We start from the raw sequence: 20287 nt of genomic DNA on the forward strand, positions 1-20287 counted from the left end.
ACGGAATAGTTCCGCGATCAGGTCTGGGTCCGATCTATGTGAGATAAGTAACTCCATAAGCGGTGACATGTTCAAATGCAAGGCAGTGTTCAAACGTTAACGCGTTAACTTTCTCTGTTGTTGTGGTAACGTTCCATGAATATAACCACCCATTCTGTTGGTGCGGGATCATGTGCATGCATAATGTCATTGAGGTTAACATACACATAGAGAAGCATGGGTGCAGCATGAGCGCAGCGTTGATAATGAAGCGGAAAAAATGAATATCCAGAAAGCCCATAGCAGTCACACTCGGACTGCACAAGTCCTCCCAAGTACACGAGTAGCGGTTTTCACCGGTTAGACTTGGCAACACGCTCGAGCTCATCTTTTTTCTGTTGGACGGTAATGAGGCCACAATTACCGACAAAGACATTAATTTACCTTAATGGCGTAAGAGTTCGAAGAACCCTTGGCAGCGTTGATGAGTTCGTCAGCAAGACACTCGGCGATGGATTTTACGTTGCGGAAGGCAGATTCCCGCGTCTGATATCGGATTAATTGGGTGACAATAATTATGGAGGTTGGGGTATGCTTACGCCGGTGGTCAGGAGGGAGATGGCCTGGTTGACTCTCCGCAGGGGTGAGACATCGACGGCTTGACGGCGGACGGTACCCTGAGAACCAATACGGGTGGAGTCTTCCCGAGGGCCGGTGTTGACAATAGCGTCAACGAGAACCTATGTATTGATTAACACCTTGAGAGTTGGGTAGCTATTTCCGCCCGACAGACCTGGATGGGGTTCTGGTCGGTGAGGAGGTGGATAATCTCGAATGCATGTGCAACAATGCGGACGGCCATAAGCTTCTTGCCGTTGTTGCGGCCCTTCATCATCAAGCTATAGGCCAACTTTCAGCATCTACACATTCGTGGAAGGATCTTTGGCGCACCTGTCAACCAATCGCTCGACGATGGGCATTTGTGCCTTCTTGAACTGCTTCTTGGCATAACGGCCAGCAGTGTGGGGCAAGTAGACAGCATGGCGGACTTGGATGTAGTCCGTGAGGGAAATATCCTTCACTTCGACACTGGACCGAAATCACGTCAATATAAAGACTATACGCCGACCAAGTATAAGCGTACTCCTGGGTGTCCCACTTTCCAAACAATTTAATTTCCTGACCGAGCTTTGAAACATCCTTGGGAAGGGTAGTGGCCATTTTGAGGTGCTTGAGGGATCTTGATGCAAGGTGGCCTTGGACCTTTTGCGCGACGATGAGCGGCTGTTTGCTCCTGTTGTGTCACCACATAAGAATAAGGTTTGCCAGCCCTCCGGCAAAAGCCGAGAACTGTACAGTTTTGCCATATGGGTCACAACCCTCGTGTCAACCTCATGCGGTCACGTCCATCTTCCAAACCGAACCGCTTTGCCGGCAGCCTCATCTCCGAGCAGATCGCGGATTCGTGAACGTTATGACATTAAACTGATTCGATTTCTGTTTAGATTGTTTCAAGTTTACCTTCTGAACAAAGTTCCAACATCTTACGATGATAAGTTGTTCTTTGTCTTCTGGCGCTGCAAGATATGATGAGAGTTCTTCGTCTCCGTCTAGCGTAGCGAGGAATGCTCGGAACGTCGTTGCAGGTCTTTACTCCATTAAACATCATGTTTTCTGGTACGTACATATACAACCTCGTATTTATTTCGAGTGCCCAGCATGAGTGATTGCTTTTACATTTGACCTTGGCACTTGTTGCAGACTATGCTATATGGGGCATTCGGCATTCTGATTCTGACCGGCTTCTATGCAGTCTAAAGTGATGTCCACTCCCTCGTGGCCTCGGGCGACGGGGATACGTTCTCATATAACAGACTGAGATATCTCTTACATGGGCAGGTTGAAAAATATGTTCGACTGCCTCGTCCTTGACATCAATCTGCAGTGCCATCTACATAGCTGAGAGATTCGCTCGTACTTCTGAACAGAACCGCTGTATGTTGGGGTATGTTTACAACACGATGTCGATGGATGAAGCTGAGAGCGAGCACATTGAGTACGTGGTTGCGAAAGGTCGTAATGGGCGCGGTGGGCCGTAACGTACGTGAACCTTTGTAATAAGGATAAACGGATTTGATTACGTCTTATTCGTGTCGAAAATTCCTTTCTGATCAAACTTCTGCAGCTACTTTCCATTAATTGTTGACTTCGAAAAGCATGATGACCTGATTAAAGTTGGCTGGCATTCAGGGTGTCCGATCGAACTCGTTTCCAACGTTTCCGCAGGACTACCAACGTCCCTCGTCGTCTCTTCAACAGACTTGGCCCTTCAGCAACACATCTCGCTTTCGGACATTCTGGTACCAACATAGATCATGTCCAGTTCAGAAGTCCTCGCATATGACGCGCAAGCTTATGCTCATGCTTATGCGCATGCTGCTTACAATGTGTGGGTTACTCGTATCTGCCAGCGTGAGTATTAGACATGCTTTGGTCGACATCCCGACTTACTTTTTGATACATAATAGTGTGTCCTTGTATCATTTTCTGTTATGATTACTGTGCGTCTCAGGGTGCGTATCGAGAACAGTTCGTGCTAACGCTTTTGGTCAGTGCTCACGCTCGATCGAGAGGTGCAGTGATATTCGTTGTCGTGTGTGTTCAACTGTCTCATTCCTCGTTAGGTTAAGTTCATATGGGTCCGTCTTCGTCAAGTATATGCAGGATCTGACTTGCTCAAGACTACTATCGTAGAGACGGCCGATGAGATCGTCCAACGTGTTATATATCATTGTAAGATTGCTCTCATACTTGTAGAATGCCTTTGAACGTCAGTTAGGTGAGATTTGGTGGCGGCGCACTCCTATTGTGAGTTTTTTCTTGTTAAAAACGAACAATACAGTCACTAACTTTCTGTGTAGTCTCAGTGCTGCAGGTAGTAATCCTGCCCTCGAATCATCACTGACTGACGTCCTTATCAGCATTTATGAGCGAATACACTTCTAGAAATGTATGTTTTCTATTACTCGCATCCGCTCATTTCTGGGAACTGAACACCTTCTAGTTGTACGTTGTATATTACGAACATCATTATTGCATCAGCCGTTCACCCCACCTTAATGCCAAAACAATGTCATTAGCTGTGAGCAGGAATTTCCAGCTATGACGCCAAGTCTGATAAGGCTATTCAGGTTTTTTTTTCCTCAACATTCAAGGGTGGCCCAGTTTCTGCGTTCTTTGGGCAGTTCAGCGTGAGACATGTTTTGTTTCTTTAGATAAAACCACTGACCTTTGTTCAGTCATACTGCAGCTCCGAGTGTACGCTCTATACCGTCGATCTCGAAAAGTCCTAATTGCCATGGCGATTGGATTTACGATAGAGGTTATAGTCATGTCTATCTGTTTGGGAATAGGTATGGCAATGACTACCAGCAAGTATCCACTGATCCGCACAATTGCTCCAACGTTGACATTACTTTCTAGATACAAATGAGCCAATACCAGGTATCAGAATCTGTGCCGTCATGAAAGCACCGCCTGCGCTTGCGTACGTGTGGCTGCCTGATATTGTATTTGGAACATTTCTGTTCGTGCTTGCAGCCAGCATTGGTTTCAAACGCGGTAGATTTGGCTTCGACATCTTCCGCATGGAGAGAAAAGACCTTGTTGATGCTCTCGTGTATGGCAACGTCCATTACTTTTTCTGGTGAGTAGGGTCTATTATATCTGCAATCCGTTGTCATGACCGCACCCGATAGCATACTCGTTGCGAACGCTGTGAATGCGGGAATCTGGCAAGGGTTAGGGGTAGGCATAATCCTGCTCCAGACTGACGCTCCTTTAACTTATGACTCCAATGACAGTATAACTGGTTCGAAGCTCCAGAGGGGTTCGCGGCTGTCATTGAAATCATCCTTGGATGTCGGATGGTTCTGGACCTCAAATCAGCAGTGTCTGATTCTGAAGGCTTGCAGCTATTAGACTCATCCCCAATCAGAGACTCTTTCGGTGTCAGAGAGGGCCCGTCAACCCTGTATTCTGCGGTTAGCACCTATGATCTCGAGGTGATGCAAGGTCAACATCGGCTTACTCAAGAGATTGAGTTTTCTTCTCCAACTTGCTCTGGATCTGGGGAAAGCTCTCGCGTTCTCATGGAGGAAGCAAACAGGTCATGTAGCAGTCCTCTTCCTACTGTCGTCCACTAGTGTACAGATGCATTTTACAAAAGTTTATCACTCCCCACGATTATACCACATTGATTGTTCGGTTCATTTGTATATTGTATGAGCATCACGTCGATCCCTTTCCAACTGGGGGGGCAACTGCGAGCAAATTGACAATGAGGCCGTGAGGAAGCAACTACGAAGATTGCCCAATGCACGACAGATAAATCGGTCTCAACAGCATACCTCTCTTCCACTTTTACACCTGATTTCTATTTTTGATGAAGTCGTGGTTCCGGACATCAAAGCCGACGCCAAAAATATGGTTTATCCCAATTACTCTATATGACATTGTGCGTTGACCATCCATTGTCCAATAATAGGTGGGGACTGATAAGTACTGTTTCAACTATTAGGTGTTCGTAATAGTGTTCCAAGGGCGGAATTATTGAAATCATGGGACTAAGCAATGCATTGCCGGGGAAATAACTCGAACCCATCAAGCTTGATGTCCAGGTTGCTGGCGAATGCCACCCATCAATTCGAGGATATCTAGAAAGACTTACTCAAAAGTCTGTCGTGTCGTCGGTGATCAGACACGTACCTTGCAATCTCGCTTCTTTCTTTTGTCTCGGAGTCTCCGTACGTTTGGTTCCAGCAAACGCCTAAACGTGCGATCAGTGAAGCGTGCCATAGCCAGCAAGTAGTCATCAACACTTGCCTGTTGAATCAGAAGCTTCTTTCTCTCTTGTATCTCGATGACCTAATGAAAATTTCAGTAAGATAGAACACCCAATTCAGCCAACGTACTTTGGATTCGACAGTGTTCTCGGCGATCAGCTGGTAAACGTGAACCGGTCGCTTTTGTCCAATACTTCTTCAAGTCAGTTTGGTTAATGGGAGAAGACACGTGCTGCAGCTCACCGATTACATCTGTCGATTGCTTGACTTTCAATACCCTCCTGTTATGTACGTTAAGTTGTTGCTACAGAAGGGTAGACTGAAGAACCTGCCTGCCACCAGCTAATACGGGTGGATCAAGGTCAGTTCGCTGGAATTAGCTACCATGGAGAAACGCACGGGTCCATCCTACGATACCAAGTAAATTGAAGTTTCAGCGACCAGGGCACAACACTTACAAAATAACATTATTGGCGACAGTTAGGTTCAGACCTAATGATCCAGCTTTCAAAGAAATCAACATCACTCTGGGAATCCTGCTTCCAAAAGAGGAGCCATCGAATCTAGCTTTCTGGCCGGTTCGTGGGCCGTATGTTGCTTTCGCTTTACCCTTATTCTTAGGCTTCGACTTTCCCTTGCCTTTCTTTGCCATAGTAGAGATGTCCTCCTCAAAGTCGTCGTCATCATCGTCAGCATCATCTACGATGAAGCTGGAATCATCGTCCTCCAGAAGGACATCCTCTTCCACTAAAGTTGTTTGTGTCGACGTACGTCTTCTGCGTAGCGGAAGGGGGGTCTCGATGTCGACCGCCAGATCCTCTTCAGCTTCAAGCGGAATAGAGAACTGCTCAAGGACCTCTTTCCGTCGCCTTGCTGACAGCTGACCATCGAACCGCACATACGGGATGCTACAACGCAATTAACGTCAACTTGAAAAGCGATTAGTAGTAAGATCATACCCATGCTCCTCGAGGGCCTCGCCAATCTAAATGCAGTGACATGAGCATAATTACAACGCCTTGAGGCTTCAGGCATACCTTATCCAGGAATGAAGTAAACTGGGAGAAAACAAGGCTCTTCTCCTCACCGGGGATGAGTTGGAGTAGGTGGATCAACTGATCGATCTTTGCAGACGATCCGGTTCGGAGTGTGCTATCATAAGTTTCGTTCTCATCATGACGAACAGGCAGTTGAGTAAGTTCAGTGAGAGGTGGCGGTTCTATTAAATCACCCATTCCAATGGTACGGCGATCCTAGAGATATGTCAGCAAACTGAAGACTGCTATAGACATAGCTGTACCATAGGACATTTCGGATCTCTGGCAATCACTTCAGAAATGCTTGGGAAATTAAATTAGAATACTGTTGCTGTCGAGGACTATCACAAATCCTAACCATGCGAAACAGAAAGGGTGGGAACAAGCTGTGATCCTTGGATCGTTTAGGACGTCGAAGCAGATAGGACACTCTTCACTATCTTCAATAGCTTTGGCGAGGAGACTCTGCAGAAGACGCCTCTGATCTTGAGTAACCGGGAGAGTGGCACGTGCAGCTTCTTCGTTATCCTCTGTAGCACGAAGTTGTTCCAAGTAGTTCGGAGGAAGAAGGCCTGGATGCAGAGCTACTTGTCGTAGCCGTGTTAACATACTAAGGACGTTTGTCGTGAACTATAAGGAGAACCCAAGTCAACACAATTGTCCTTACGATCAATGAATACGTACCGCAGTGGTCATCCCTCCTTGTTGGTTCATGAACTTCTCCACTCGCTGCTGAGAGACTGACCCAATGGCATCATAGAGAGCCTATATGACATTGAGTGTGGCCGATGTTGCAAGAGCAGAGAAAACTTACTCGTGCTTCATCTCCCAGTGGAACCGGAATGACAGTAATGTCGACCTAACGGAGAAATTAGAGCCACTGTATGTTTTGCAGCAAACAACAGTCGTCACTACCGGAGGTAAAGGCACGAGTGGCTTCCCAAATCTGTCTTGCATCTACGAAACCCAGATTCGATCAGAATTGTCCGTCTGTAATCTGCAGTGCCTCACCTCCTTTGTGCGACGAATACAGGCGTGACTCATCAGAGCCTACAGCCGTAGTGATCAGTAGGATTCGACACAGGGTGGTAGACTACTCACTCGCAACAATTCTGCACCAGAGGGATCTCCATCTTTCAGAGGACGTAGGAGCAGGCGCTTATAAAAGTCCTCCTTGTCGAGTGGACGACAAATCTGAAGGAAGGTCAAGATAGATCCAAGATCCTGCAGGTATTTGTGGTTTAGTCAACTTTCTTCCACCATGGCTTCGGGAAACACACCCTTGGAGAATTAATCTGAAAATACGGGATTGTAGATGAACCATTTGGCATTCGAAATTTGTACACTCACGATGGGGGTGCCAGACAATGCCCATCTGCGTTGGGCCGTGAGTCTGCAAACAGCTTTAGCCATCTTCGTCTTCGGATTACGAATCGTGTGTCCTTCGTCAAGGATGACTCGCTAATTAAACGACAGATAGGTTACAACTAGTGTCCATGTCATTATTCACTCACCTTCCACTTCACGTCAAACAGCGCCCTCTCAACCTTCTTTTTCTTCTTAGATGGTCCATCACCAACCATGGTTGCAGAAACGTCGGACTCTCCAGTGACCGTCTGGTAAGTGGTGATGACGATATCATACTGCGAGAGTTGTTGAGGTGACATGTCGCGTGTTGCACCATAATAGGTGCAACTTGAGATTGCACCCCTGACACAATGTTCTTCAATCTGTTTCTCCCAGTTGGATATGACCGAAAGTGGAACGACTGGTATCCTTAATCAGCAGAAAGACCCTCGAATGAGAAAGCAAAAGACGTTACCAATAAGCGTGCTCTTCGAATGATCAGTAGGAATGTCCTTCTTAGTTGCAAGAATGAGAGCCAGCATGGAAAGCGTTTTCCCCTGCATGCAAGCTTAATATCACGTCTAAGTGTTTGAGAGTCCTACTGACCAGCCCCATACTATCTGCAAGAATGGCGCCGCGGCCCAGCAGAGGAGGTGACGATATCTCTTGAGGAGTTTTCGTTGCGACTACCACATCGATGAGCAAAGTACAGCAAGCGACGTCACACACTCAACTGTTAAAATAATGGGGCTGATATAGTTGAATGAATGACTGAAAGCTTAGAAGCAAAATTAACTCACCTTCGAGCCAATTTTTCTGTACTGCCAAAACTGAACTGGCTTGTCGGACTCCTTGGTTGGCAAAGACGGGTATTCATGATCGATACACCACTGCAGCGCTTGGCTCTGCATGCGAGAATCAAATAGATGAAACCTACATAAGCGACATCACCTACCTGGTGCTTGAGTAAATCAACAACCAAATCACCATTGGCAACGCCAGGGGGTGCGGGATGGACCGGAAGATTAAGAATGTCGTCGACAGAACATAACGCATCTAGGAGAGAGGCACGTCTTCCTTCATTGTCTACTTTCTCTAGACTGCCCAACATCTGTTTGAGCTCAGATGCGTTCTGCAGAGCTTCGAGATGCTTTCTAACGACCTCTTGCTGCTTTTTAACAGCATCTTGCTGGGACTTCGATTGCGTTGCTGTGGCTCCATACCTTTGGCTCGACGACGGCTGATATGTGGATGAAGAACTTGCTGCTGAAGGCCCAGCTGCAGCAGCATATGCAGTAGATGATACTTGTCCAGCCGCGCCTCCTACTCCGCGAGGTGGAAATCCGCGCTGACGAGGAGTAGCCCAAATTAACTGGGGTTCTAGCTGGTCTCTCTTGTCAGACGGACCATAAATCTTCAGTGTCCTGTGAATAGTGAGCATTCTTCCGACACATGTAATGTAACAGATCCCTACATCGATAGTGAGTAGCTAAATCCAGACACTAGGTATTTTATTGTTTCAGGGAATCTTGCCTGTATTGTATATGCAACAGACTTACAGTTTCCTTCGTGCATCACACCTTCAACTGTAATCGCGCCGCGATCCAACAGAGGGGCAAGCTTCGCAGCCGTCTGCTTCGGTACATGCCCAACCTTAGTACCCCCAATATTCTTGACCTCAATGGCATTCCTGGAGCAACATTAGCCTTCAACTCGATATCGATACTTTGCTACAAATACCTGTCGTATTTGTTTTGCGGGTCTCTAACTAGCCTGACTTCCTCCCCAGGACCAACGAGGCCTTGGAAACCATGTCAGCGAATGCATATGTAAAGAAAATCTGCGGAAAGATTCACCATTGTAGTATTGGACACCGACAATACTGGAACTCAAGGTGCAATACAAGACATCTACAGGGTCGGCTTCAATGATGGTGACCTCATCATCCTCATCATCCTCAATATTGTATATGATGGGATTACAGGTGGCCCGTATAGTCGGCTTTACAGAACTCAGCCGGGAGTTTGTCGGGATTGCCTGCTCAAATCGAGCTTTGCGCTTTTTCCGACTCGGAGCAGGCGCTTGGGAGGTGGAAGGTGCAACATGAGCAGCAACAGGGGTAGCTACTTTGGCAGTTTGAGGAATATCCGCTGGATCCACTCGTTGGTTCGCAATCGCTCGCCGGACCTTCGTTTGATCCTCCGGACTGAAGAAGTTAATACAAACCCAACGTGCACACCATAGGGGATCTCTTACCGAATGTTGCCAAAGCCGATTATTGTGCTTTGGTCCACCACTGCAAGGCTTCTCAAGATATCCGGAGTGACACATCCCCTGTGAATTTTTGTAGTCAGCATAAACATTCGGTAATGCACGGTAAATAGAAGCACTGCTTACCAGTGACGCCAGGCAACTGTTTCACCATATTCTCCTGGAACAAGTTGCCCATATCTCAAGCTTCCGACCGGAATTGGGGAGCCATTGCAAGGAGCGGGGCCCTTGCAAACCGATCGGGTGCTCCTACTATACTAAGCTCCTATAAGCCGTGTTGTCAGCACAATGGACAACGTTAATGCTCACATCGATAGAATGCTTTGGCGGCGTCATTGACAGTAAACACGTAGGTGTCTTCTGAACGCGTTGTACTAGCTTCTAACTTCTCTGTGGCGTTGCAGTGGCAGGAAAGCAGTATATTTGCACGACTTTGGCGCCATCGCCGCGACGCGACGCGCCACTGATTACGTGATACGCGTCTCTTGTCTCTTACCACACCCGAGTACATTAGCAGAAACTCCAAGGAAATGGTTCAATTTGATCCGAACGTGCGCATGGGCAGTCCAAGCAGTCTCCCATATGATCCAGACCAGGATGCCGCTGAAAAACGCGACATTCGGAAAAAATATCGTGCTCTTGAAAAGAGGACAGGAGGTCCGTGATCGGCGCTACTCCGCATGAGCTAGAAGCTTATTGTCATGGTCTTTCTGGAAAAGAACAACTTCGCCCACAAGACATAAGGGCTGCTGAACTCGTCGAACAAGTGGAAGAAGCTGATGAGCTGTTCCAAAAAGGTGTGTCTTCTTTTCGTTTCTCGGTTCGTGTGACGGAAGACATTTTCAGTGAAAAATCCGACCGAGGCTACCCTTGACTCTACTGTACTGCGGAATGTATCAAGTATTAGTGCACAGAAGGCCCGTGCAATGAAGCTTGGCTCTGCCGCCTTCGACATTGATGACTTTGTCTCCAAACTTGCTATATTTATGGGCGGCAGGCACGACCTTGCAGATGATGCTTCGGAACTAGATGACATTGGTGACTGCGTAATGGATTGGGAGAAAGTCGGTCGGAGAGCACTCGCAAAAAGCAGAAGGGTCCCAGTAATGGGATTCATGTTGGTTATTTCTCAAAAATTCAGACTTCGCACTCAGCCCACTGCAGGCTTGGACCTCTTTCAGTAGAACAAAAAAAGCGCGCCCCGGTCAAACGTGCCAAGCTTGAGAAGAGCAAAGAGGAAGAACGCAGACCTCAGGAAATCAAAGAAGAAGACATTCAGCGGTCAGAGAACGAAACCACGAAGAACGTAATCAAGGTAGGTTTGTAGGAGCCCCCTTAGTGCATTAGATAAAATCTCCCAATAGGTCAGAGAAATCCTTGAAGAGTCGGGTTCTGTCAACCTCTTCCGCTTTGTAATTAACCCCAACGACTTTGCACAATCGGTTGAAAACATATTTTACCTTTCTTTCCTCATCCGAGATGGGCTTTGTGCCCTCGAAATCGATGAAAACGGAGAACCAATCATATGTGAGCATTGCCCCTTTGAGTGTATTGGCCGTACACTCAATATCTGTAGTCTTATGCGAAGCGCCTAGTGCACAAGACCGCGCAGACGGGGGTAACGTGCCACCAAATAGTTATGGAGTTTGACATGGCTACATGGAGGGTAAAATACCTCCATTCTGTGTTGGTTCACACTCACTTACCTGGCAAACAGCGTGCTATAGAAGTTTTCGAGATCACTGAGTCTATGATACCTCAGAGACCGGCAGCTAAGACGAGATTGGGAGGGAAGTGGTATGGCTGAGATTTGAACTAGGCTCTGCTGGAGATATTGTTACACCGAATAATCTTCCATCGTACTGTAAAGTTGTATTTATGACAAACTCCATTGCAATAGGTATAATTGTGATAGGTATAATTGTGATAATGACAGGGTATCGATTTAGGTGTTTGAGTGTAATAAGTAGATTGCCGTTCCCTTCCCATTAACTGAATCATCAATACCTCGTGCTATATAATAAACGAACGAATGAATAAAGAAATGTCCAAATATGCAAGTTGTCACGTCTAGCAAGACGTGCGAGGCTTGAAGGGGAATTTCTTTTTCCCAGCATCGTCGTAGATGCCATAGCCAGGCTCCTGCTCGTCGCTGTAGATATGAGCGAACCAACCGATACCGCCCTGAGGACCGAGTTTAAGATCCTCGCAATGGCTGTCGAGCATAGAAAAGTAGCCCTGCGTCAAGTTCATTAGACTACCGAAGAGGTTAAATTTCATGATGCGACTGACCTCCTCGTTAGCTACCGAGGGCTGGGCAAGAATGCTATTAGGCTGAACGCCAGGCGAAGTGACGGAGGGCCAGCCATTCTGAGAAGTGGAGCGCTTTAGCAAAAGAAAAAAAAATTGCACTCGACTATGACAGACACACCTCATCAAAGTACATCTTCTTGCCATTGCCATGTTGGATAAACCAGTTCATGTCAGTCTCAACGAGCGGCCATGCAGCAGCACCAAACGTTGCAAGGGCCGAGAAAAAGGGGAGCATATGAACATTGATAAAGTCAATAGCATCGAGGACGTCTTGAGCGCCACCACGCTCCTGGTATCCATATGCGAGTTCGCTGACAGTGACAGGGATGCCGACACCAAGGAGCTTGGATTTCAAAGACGTGACCTGAGATGCAAGCTCCGAATGTGGCAGTACGTCATCGAACAGAGGCTCAGAACCAAATTGGACGCCTCGGGTGACGAACTTGGCCTTGGGGTTACTGGTGAGCGAAGAAACCAACGAGTCACGGCGAGTCATCCACTGATCGCCTCCATCGAATCCAAACTGTGTACCACAAAAACTGTCAAAATCACGACTGCCATTTCCATTTGAAAAGTCTCACCCAAATCAGAGCGTGAACGCCAAGACCTGTGGCCCATGCAGCGCTGACGACATCATCACTGAGATGAAAACCAGTCAGCTCGGGAACAATTAGAACTGAAAATGCATTACTAGAAACCATTTCTATCACAAGCACCGTAAAGGCGGATGTATCTGGATCCAAAGGTGTTCTTGATGTCAGCAAAGTCACTGTTGAGCTTGGTTAGAGATTGGCCTGGAGTAACATCAGCTCATGGATCTCAGGAGAAAAGATGGTCGCACAAGCAGTGACTTCATAACTGAATCCAAGGAATGCATATTCGGTATTTGGAGAACACCACCAACCATCGGTCGAGCTGGGAACACTAGACGGCATGACAAAACTCGCAGACGGGAAACACGAAGAGGAGCTGCCGTTGGTGCTCGGGGCGGGTGCAGGAGGTGCACTACCAACAGAAATGACGCCAGATGACGGGTGGGTACTGGAGTTGCCGTTAGACCTGCCACTGTGAGGATGGCAGCTTCGAGGAACGTGGCGTGCAGAAACGAGATTCAGAGACAGAAGGAGGAGGGCGCATATAGTGCGTGTCATATTGTAAAGAGTGTGTTGTTAGAATGTGTGGTTGAACGGTCAACGTTGAACCTTGGATCCGAGCTAAGAGCTCAAGGGTATAGAGAACGGCTGGAAGTGCAAGTTAATCATTGTAAATGCTGCAGCTATATACTCGTGGCCACAAAAGAATAAGCAAACGCCAAGCTTACCACGGTCCACAAGGGTTCCACGAGTAATGAACAGTTCTTCTTTGTTCTCATTGGCGCGCTCAATGTTCAACGAGCGCTAAGATCACGAGATATGAATTGCTTCCGCAGGACAATATGTAAATGCGGTCCGCCGATCAGGTGGGTTAATTCGGGTCAACACCAGCCAGCACCTTGCCAGCAAAGACTCGGACTATCTTCCAAAACATATAACCTACTGATTCATCGTGTATGGTACTCTGATTCAAGCATCCACTAGTCTCCCGTCACTACGTAGACCAATAGATGGAAGACCGTCGTCGACGTCACTCACTCGAGAATATATTCACACCTGTCAGAATGCGTTCCCGCCTCTAACATACACGTCGTGACACTGGCATGGTCGTCAATCGATCGATGAGCGTCTGATCGTAGCCGCTGAAGCGCTGACTGTCGACTCCTATCTACATTGACTCGGATAGACTCGGAGATACCGCCGGCGTTTGCGTCCGAGATGTCGAAATGATACACCCGATCTGGCCTGTGCCGAATATCCCGACCGTTGGGCTGCAATGAGTTGTGGAAGGACTGCTTGGAACTCGTACTTATGTGAAGCGAAATTACATGATCATTGACTAGTACTAAGGTCCAAACCGGACCGTTTGATCACTTGCTAAAACTTTGAAGTTTGGTGAGTACTTCAAGCTGAGGTGTTAAACTTTGCAGTTGTTCAAGTGTTGATTTTGCCCTGTGTAGGTTGCTTCATGTCGTCAGTGCATGTCATCACAAGCATGAACAATATCGTTTCCAATCGGAGAAACGTTCGTTCATCTCGGGTGCAACTCTGCACTTACTCGGATCCCAGTCGTTGCTACTAGTCATGGTATCACCCAACTGTACTAGCAGCTGCGTACGGAAACCTACCTTTTCCGCGTCGTACACCATGATGTTGCTGCTACTTGCTACCTCCCTTACGCTCCTGTCTTCCGCCTATGCGTCCAAGCCTGAGGTTGCTGGTGCCTGGTATACCGGCTGGCATGCTACTGAGGGATACCCGCTGTCTGATATTAGTTGGGACAAGTACAACACGATGTACTATTCTTTTGCGTAGGTGGAAGCTACCATAGTACCGTGGCAGACCTATGACGACAACGTTGATCGACGATTTCTAGAATAACCACTTCAAATGTGAACAGTATATCACTTGAAGGGTCAAATGGCTGGTTGCTTCCTGCCTTTGTGTCAGAAGCACATGCACACGTAAGAATGATAACTCGTGTACATGTTTGATTACTGATCCGATGACATGTCAGGGTGTAGAAGCCCACATTTCCATCGGAGGTTGGGACGGCGGCATCTACTTTTCTTCCAACGTCGCAACAGCGGAGAATCGCACTGCATTCGTCAACACGGTGATAGACTTTGTCAAACAGTATGATCTAGATGGTGTCAACCTCGAGTACGTATGTCAGCCATCAAATAAATATCTCTGACCCATTTTTGATTTAGCTGGGAGTATCCAAATGAACAAGGCATTGGCTGTAATATTGTCAACTCTAATGACACCGCGAACTTTCTCTCCTTTCTCCAAGAACTTCGTAAGGATTGCTCTAATCTCACCATCTCGGCAGCAGTGTCTTTGACACCATTTCGTGATTCCAATGGCAATCCGTCGACTGACGTCTCTGCCTTTGCGAAGGTTCTTGACTACATTGCTATCATGGACTATGATGTTTGGGGTTCCGAGACATGGTCCCCTGCTGTTGGACCTAACGCCCCACTCGATGATTCCTGTGCAAGCCCATCTGAGCAGCAAGGTTCGGCTGTTTCCGCAGTGAAGGCATGGTCAAATGCAGGCATGCCCGTTGATCAGATTGTCTTGGGTGTTCCATCGTATGGACACTCTTATAGTGTCAACTCCTCTGATGCATTCGTGCCGGGCACGAAAATGCTAGCCGCTTACCCCACCTTCAATTCATCTAATCAGCCCGTAGGGGATGCATGGGATAATAGTACCGGGGGCGTGGATTCCTGTGGTGTCTACCAAGGATCTGGAGGTACCTTTAATTTCTGGGGACTGGTCGACGGTGGCTTCCTCAACTCGGAAGGTACGACTGCCCAAGGCATCTACTATCGATTTGACTTGTGCAGCCAAACGGTGCGTACACCCCTGAACAAGGAACTACTTCTGTTTCTCATGGACTTGCTGTCAGCCCTACGTTTACAATGAAACGTCGGAGGTTATGATTTCCTATGACAACGCAGAGTCGTTCACAGCCAAGGGCACATTCATCAAAAACACTGGGCTGCTAGGGTATGCTATGTGGGAGGCGGGTGGAGACTACAACAATATCCTCGTTGACGCCATTAATGGCGCTGTGTAGACTCGTCCGCTCTGTTGCACAAGTATACCCATATACCCACGTCATGGATCACCCTCTTGTTGTTGTCTTCTGCCACGTCACAGTTACCCTATAACAAAGTCGTTTTCAAAAGCTAAGACACCCTGAGTGACGTTCCAAGACGAGGAAGAATCCGTCACTAGGGTTGGAAGCTACCCAACGCAACGGACTCCTGAAAGGTTAAACCTCCTTTCCGACTCCCACTGCGTTAGTGGAGGAGGGCTCTTGTCGAACTCAAACGTGTTCCCATCCCCTAAAACCTCTGCCGACTCTACCCGTTTTCGCTGTGTGATTCCCGACTGTGGGGAGAGGGTTCTGTTGGCAGCAAACGTCTTGTTCTCTACCAAATCGACTGTGGCAGTTTGCCACGTATGCTGCCCCTCTTACCCTCTCGTTGGTTATCATCGCTTCTGACTCCAATGGGCATTCGCCTTCAAGCTCACTCTAGATCCTACGAAGCCACTAGAGGTCATGGGGTCATGGGCGGGTCAATGCTAGATGTCCGGCCGTGCGAATTTGAGTTTGAGAAGAGGATTCCGGAGACGGAGCTTAGGCGCATGATGCAAGATTATCCTGAAGTTGCATGAGATACTTTGATGTCTGGATGGGTTAGAGAGAGAACGAAGAAACAGTCCCCAATGAATCAATATCGATGCATCCCTCCAGGGCCTGCAGTATGTTTTCATTTGGCCTGAGCCGATTCTGAATTACTCATTATGCATTTCCTGTTTCCAAGAGTATCTCCATGTCTCCATTCTCACATACTACAGCTTGTGATAATATATATTTATGCATGATACTATCACGCAGTCTGACATTCATATTGCTATGGGTTTGCGAACACAGATGAGTCAGGACATTTGGCACTTGAACGCCATGCAGTACTTTGAAGTTTCCCGAGTCGCTTGAGCTGTGCGCATTCTTGTATTCAATAGGTCACCGGTGCTGTCCGGGGTAAATACACTATTACTATGGTTCCGATAGACTCCGATGCGATTCTGAATGTGGATTGTATCTTGTCAATAAGACTCAGCTATCATGATAGGTATACATCTTCAAAACTTCACTCAAGAGCAAGTTAGTACTCTCGAATACATTTTCACTTACTTCGTATGTGGCAGGATCCTTAGATCTTGATTCTCAGTTACCTGTCAATATCATGTGCACGTTAGGCTGGCCCAACAAATGGGCGCTTCGAATGGATTCTAAAAGCGGGTGAGCGCTTTGGGGTCAGCGTCTACATCGTGACGACCTTCATTGTCTAACCTGCCATCACCAATCATCAATGGTTCGCGAATGCAATGCCTGTGGCGAGTCCTCTAGCACTCTCAAGCGCTGCTCTGGCTGTCACAAAGTCTGGTACTGCTCTGTCGTTTGCCAAAAGTCTCATTGGGTACCGCATATCTTTGCCTGCAAACCCCGTCGCCCCATCACCACCGCAGACCATCTAGCGCTCGCAGTCAGAAACAATCTTTTCCCGCAAGATACACAGACTTGCGAGGATTATGGGTTTGAACGTGCATTCACGGTGGAGAACAGGTCCAAACTTCTTGGCTTGTACATCGGTATGTAAATGTGGAGTTGACTCAGTCGACCAAGTTCCTGCAATTATCATCACAATGCCCCTAAAGCTTGTCTCATTTTCAGGGCTGATGGACTCGGGACTCATAGGAATTCCCCCAAAGACTATCAATGATTGGCGGGTCAAGGGCGTGCTTGCAGAAGAGATCAAAGCAGCATACTACAAGATTCCCGCCGAATTCAGAGGCGAATACTTCCCTTGGTTCCTGCAAAACCAGCACATTCTTAATCCGTCTGCTGCTGATAACCAGTCGAATGACAAAGGGGACGCCATGGTTTTGCACGCATGGCGCTTTACCGGCGGTGCAGAAACAGACACACCTACGGACATAAGAGCCCGCATAAATAACATGCCTGAGGACAGGCGAATATGTCATTTGTTCTATACGATACTCTTGAGCAAATGGCATCCTGCACCGTTCGATGACCTCTGGATCCCCTTCGGTTTCTGCTCATGCGCCTGCGAAGAGGAGGAGACGTATCTGGGCGGACGTTATCAGGTCCTCATTACCAAATGCACATTCGACGAATTCTGTGACGCCTTCAGCTCTTCACGTATTCTCGATCTCTTCCGCAAGAATGGAATTGACGTGGATGTTCGCTACCTTGCGGATGTCTTGCAAAACCACGATATGCACAAGTCTGTCTGGGACCTCAAGCAGTTTGCCATCCAGACTGATGAACAAAATCCGGAGGGCAGAATGGTGAATTCTGTTGCGTGCGATTATGGGTTCATGAATTGCAGGAAAAATGCTGAGGTACAGGCGCTGAAGAAAGTTTATAAGACATTTTTTGAGCGCCATGATGTGGATCCGCTAATGCTGCACGATGCTGCGATACGCGGAAACATCTTTGGGTATCTGGGGAGTTTGATGAAGTTGAACAGGAAGTACGAGCGCCTTATGAAGAATCCGTATCCGCTCCCTGTAGTGGAGTGAGATCACAGGCAAATGACTTGGTTGCATGTCATCTTCGAACTCTCACGCACAGTGTTTTTTCTTGACCCCTTCAAGTTAGTGTGCTCTCAGACTTCGTTGCTAGTGCTGTCTCATTTCCTCAATGATCAACAGATGTATAATTATACCTCGTAGTCTTGGATTCAAAGACACTTGAGTCTGTCCAAGAACGACGCAAAGCGGAATATAAGGCCCGCAATAGCTAGACTCCGTGCACTTCAAACTCGAATAAATAAGTTGTTTACAAGCGTTTTTTCTGACTTGGAAGAGTCTCCTCCATGCAGCCGCTTGCAGCGCCCCACCTGTCCATCAAGATAAGCTGTAGCGCATACGAATGGCGGGAGCCTAGAAGCATACGAACTTGTTTGTCGGGTGCGTGAAAGACGCGGGAACCACCTTGTTAGAACTGCAAGGCATCCGATGCCTGGAAAACGTTTCAACGTCTAACGGGGAAGGGGGTCTGTTACTAGTAGTTGCACTGGTGCTTCCGGTCTGCAAACGTTACTGGGGTGGCTCCGCCGAGCCTGTGATGTTTCAAAGCCAGAAGCCATTTGAGACGTATAGTCGGTTTTGGCCAGGCGCATTGCTGTACCGCTCTGGCGGCTTATGAATTTGTAAATTCCTGGTTGCATGGCTGCCAGTGTGGCACAATGGAGAGGAGACAAAGAGACCGAACTTGAGAGAGGCGTTGGCGCAAGTCCAGCAAGCGAAGACTTCTTTTAAGGGTTCACGGGGTACACGAGTCTGGATACCCTGACAACTCGTGGTACAGCAGAAAAACGTGGTTGAAGGTGTCACAGCCAAAAAGGGATAACCTTGTAATGAGCATGTATCCGAGTCCATGTTTTGAAATTACAATTACATGGATCGGTCACGCTTTAGCAGTTTGTTCGATACCGCAACAAAAACAAGTTGTACTGCATTGACTCGTCAGTTCTCTCTCGGTACCAATCTTATTTCACGGCTTACATTGACTTATATGTCGAGAAATGTACGTCTTGGTCGTGAATTTATCCGTTTCTGAATCTTAGTGATTTACAAGATGTTCAGCAACCAGGATCGGTACGCGTGATCGGCTTATCTTTACAGAGTCAGTCCCTACATCACACCTGCCTAGTATGGGTGTGGTCACACCATGTAACGGAACGCGGTGGTCCTGTCTTCCATAGATGGGCCTGAAATTTTCTGCTCGGACTCATGTATGTTACTATGACTGCCTCGGGCCTCAAAAAACGGAAGAATCGTGCATCCGACGCAGATCATGATGTACCCAGGAAGAAGAAACCGAAACAGGACGCGGGGAAGCTGTGCACCACACCTTCGACAAGTGAATTCCGGGTGACGAAAACACCCAAATATTAGACAGCATGATCATGCGGTGAGTTGGTACATCTCGTAGACAAATTTGTGATACTGAACTGAATACATAGATATATCCCGTCCTTGTGCGGTGTTCTCTTGACTCACTCAAATTCGCATTTCCCGAGTCCAACAGCGAGCATCAATGCCGACTGTCCTTTCGCGATCTGCGATGTCACTTTCGATGCTACGATCTGGAGCCTAATTATATCTATGAAACTTGGTACGTGTTTCGTTTACCTTGTACCGCTTGAATCTAATAATATTCTTCAATAGTTGGTAAAGTTATCCTATATTCTCCCGATCACGTCTCGCTACTCCTCCACCGTATGTTTAACGTTTCCATACCACGACGTCACATTCCACAAGACCTCTGGGAATTCGAATATGGAGAAGGGTCATCCGTCGAGGAAGAAGGGGATGGAGGACTGAAGGGTGATGTTGTTGAGGAGGCGGGAGGCGATGCGGTACCGGAGGCGAGCGGACAGTGGGTACACCGTGTGACGGGGACGAAGCTTGGCGGAACAGATGAGTATCTAGAATTTACGGTTATTGGGTGAGTGGATGTCATTTTCAATGAAAGGAACGTTGATCGACTTTTATGACAGAAAAACTGTGGCGAATGAAATGCTCTCCCTTCAAGGATCTATACATATTACAGCTAGATCCCTTTTCCGAAGAATACTCACAATCAGGCAAGAGCTCACGCAAAAAAAGTGCCAAATAAATTCGGATTACCGCTCTGGCGTCTCAGAGGCTTCGTACATAAATCGTTGAGGGCCCGTCCTCGACAACTCGTCCAACGCTTCTCGCGCTGCCAGTGTGTGCGTCGGTCACTCTTCAATGTTGTTATCTTCTAATGCACCCTGTCCTCGCTGTCTTCTCTTGCCAACGTGTGATC

At 47.5% G+C, this 20287-nt stretch overlaps 8 protein-coding genes across 8 annotated transcripts; 5 read left to right on the forward strand and 3 right to left on the reverse strand.

Moving 5' to 3' along the window:
* Nucleotides 1-41: 41 nt before the first annotated feature.
* On the reverse strand, nt 42-1348 carry DFJ58DRAFT_764966 (ribosomal protein S7 domain-containing protein). Its single transcript, XM_041388728.1, has 6 exons — nt 1124-1348; nt 931-1068; nt 773-878; nt 579-719; nt 424-525; nt 42-374 (listed from the first exon to the last, which is right to left on the reverse strand). Exons 1-6 carry the CDS (start codon nt 1198-1200, stop codon nt 333-335), a joined length of 606 nt encoding a protein of 201 aa, XP_041248766.1. The 5' UTR covers nt 1201-1348; the 3' UTR covers nt 42-332.
* Nucleotides 1349-2354: 1006 nt separating this feature from the next.
* DFJ58DRAFT_854105 (uncharacterized protein) lies at nt 2355-4307 on the forward strand (the record flags this gene model as incomplete). Its single annotated transcript, XM_041393864.1, has 13 exons — nt 2355-2451; nt 2508-2540; nt 2593-2612; nt 2664-2759; nt 2819-2847; nt 2901-2914; nt 2961-2989; nt 3044-3121; nt 3171-3230; nt 3290-3392; nt 3463-3685; nt 3738-3786; nt 3843-4307. The coding sequence occupies 13 exons, from the start codon at nt 2355-2357 to the stop codon at nt 4182-4184; spliced, it is 1173 nt and encodes a 390-aa protein (XP_041248767.1). The 3' UTR covers nt 4185-4307.
* Nucleotides 4308-4447: 140 nt separating this feature from the next.
* On the reverse strand, nt 4448-9928 carry DFJ58DRAFT_742349 (SNF2 family N-terminal domain-containing protein). The gene is made up of 31 exons (XM_041387189.1): nt 9788-9928; nt 9605-9735; nt 9464-9541; nt 9064-9413; nt 8948-9008; nt 8767-8897; nt 8682-8709; nt 8163-8631; nt 8008-8112; nt 7942-7957; nt 7814-7893; nt 7683-7764; nt 7375-7628; nt 7211-7321; nt 7141-7155; nt 6962-7084; nt 6872-6910; nt 6776-6817; nt 6675-6719; nt 6545-6625; nt 6219-6490; nt 6124-6163; nt 5861-6076; nt 5783-5808; nt 5282-5731; nt 5223-5231; nt 5132-5165; nt 5067-5104; nt 4953-5016; nt 4747-4905; nt 4448-4694 (listed from the first exon to the last, which is right to left on the reverse strand). The coding sequence occupies exons 1-31, from the start codon at nt 9812-9814 to the stop codon at nt 4680-4682; spliced, it is 3591 nt and encodes a 1196-aa protein (XP_041248768.1). The 5' UTR covers nt 9815-9928; the 3' UTR covers nt 4448-4679.
* An 80-nt stretch (nt 9929-10008) lies between these two features.
* Nucleotides 10009-11285, forward strand: DFJ58DRAFT_837555 (Nse4 C-terminal-domain-containing protein; the record flags this gene model as incomplete). The annotated part of the gene is made up of 7 exons (XM_041392380.1): nt 10009-10135; nt 10198-10275; nt 10325-10595; nt 10643-10793; nt 10843-11005; nt 11074-11144; nt 11196-11285. The coding sequence occupies 7 exons, from the start codon at nt 10009-10011 to the stop codon at nt 11283-11285; spliced, it is 951 nt and encodes a 316-aa protein (XP_041248769.1).
* Nucleotides 11286-11548: 263 nt separating this feature from the next.
* On the reverse strand, nt 11549-12726 carry DFJ58DRAFT_653256 (glycoside hydrolase superfamily; the record flags this gene model as incomplete). The annotated part of the gene is made up of 6 exons (XM_041381733.1): nt 11549-11716; nt 11771-11848; nt 11910-12314; nt 12373-12430; nt 12483-12585; nt 12633-12726. The coding sequence occupies 6 exons, from the start codon at nt 12724-12726 to the stop codon at nt 11549-11551; spliced, it is 906 nt and encodes a 301-aa protein (XP_041248770.1).
* Nucleotides 12727-13668: 942 nt separating this feature from the next.
* On the forward strand, nt 13669-15565 carry DFJ58DRAFT_764991 (glycoside hydrolase family 18 protein). The gene is given in 8 exon segments (XM_041388729.1): nt 13669-13758; nt 13846-13871; nt 13994-14195; nt 14261-14345; nt 14360-14362; nt 14402-14547; nt 14598-15246; nt 15302-15565. 6 exon segments carry the CDS (start codon nt 14035-14037, stop codon nt 15470-15472), a joined length of 1215 nt encoding a protein of 404 aa, XP_041248771.1. The 5' UTR covers nt 13669-13758; nt 13846-13871; nt 13994-14034; the 3' UTR covers nt 15473-15565.
* Nucleotides 15566-16775: 1210 nt separating this feature from the next.
* Nucleotides 16776-18009, forward strand: DFJ58DRAFT_837558 (uncharacterized protein; the record flags this gene model as incomplete). The annotated part of the gene is made up of 2 exons (XM_041392381.1): nt 16776-17055; nt 17138-18009. 2 exons carry the CDS (start codon nt 16776-16778, stop codon nt 18007-18009), a joined length of 1152 nt encoding a protein of 383 aa, XP_041248772.1.
* A 1385-nt stretch (nt 18010-19394) lies between these two features.
* On the forward strand, nt 19395-19946 carry DFJ58DRAFT_723076 (uncharacterized protein; the record flags this gene model as incomplete). The annotated part of the gene is made up of 3 exons (XM_041384946.1): nt 19395-19405; nt 19458-19609; nt 19663-19946. 3 exons carry the CDS (start codon nt 19395-19397, stop codon nt 19944-19946), a joined length of 447 nt encoding a protein of 148 aa, XP_041248773.1.
* Between the last annotated feature and the right edge of the window lie 341 nt (nt 19947-20287).

This window comes from Suillus subalutaceus (genome assembly GCF_016647625.1).
Source record: "Suillus subalutaceus strain FC151 chromosome Unknown DFJ58scaffold_11, whole genome shotgun sequence".
NCBI lineage: Eukaryota > Fungi > Basidiomycota > Agaricomycetes > Boletales > Suillaceae > Suillus > Suillus subalutaceus.

Excerpts from the sequence above, each read along its gene's own strand:
- DFJ58DRAFT_764966 (XM_041388728.1), bottom strand. The coding sequence starts at position 1,200 with ATGGCCACTACCCTTCCCAAGGATGTTTCAAAGCTCGGTCAGGAAATT. Across the intron at positions 1,069-1,123 it reads GGAAAGTGGGACACCCAGGA|TGTCGAAGTGAAGGATATTT; the intron begins GTACGCTTATAC and ends ATTTCGGTCCAG. Across the intron at positions 375-423 it reads CGAACTCTTACGCCATTAAG|AAAAAAGATGAGCTCGAGCG; the intron begins GTAAATTAATGT and ends ACCGTCCAACAG.
- DFJ58DRAFT_742349 (XM_041387189.1), bottom strand. The coding sequence starts at position 9,814 with ATGACGCCGCCAAAGCATTCTATCGAT. Across the intron at positions 7,322-7,374 it reads TGTTTGACGTGAAGTGGAAG|CGAGTCATCCTTGACGAAGG; the intron begins GTGAGTGAATAA and ends TCGTTTAATTAG. Across the intron at positions 6,164-6,218 it reads CACCCTTTCTGTTTCGCATG|CATTTCTGAAGTGATTGCCA; the intron begins GTTAGGATTTGT and ends TAATTTCCCAAG.
- DFJ58DRAFT_764991 (XM_041388729.1), top strand. The coding sequence starts at position 14,035 with ATGTTGCTGCTACTTGCTACCTCCCTTACGCTCCTGTCTTCCGCCTAT. Across the intron at positions 14,196-14,260 it reads ACGATGTACTATTCTTTTGC|AATAACCACTTCAAATGTGA; the intron begins GTAGGTGGAAGC and ends GACGATTTCTAG. Across the intron at positions 14,548-14,597 it reads CTAGATGGTGTCAACCTCGA|CTGGGAGTATCCAAATGAAC; the intron begins GTACGTATGTCA and ends TTTTTGATTTAG.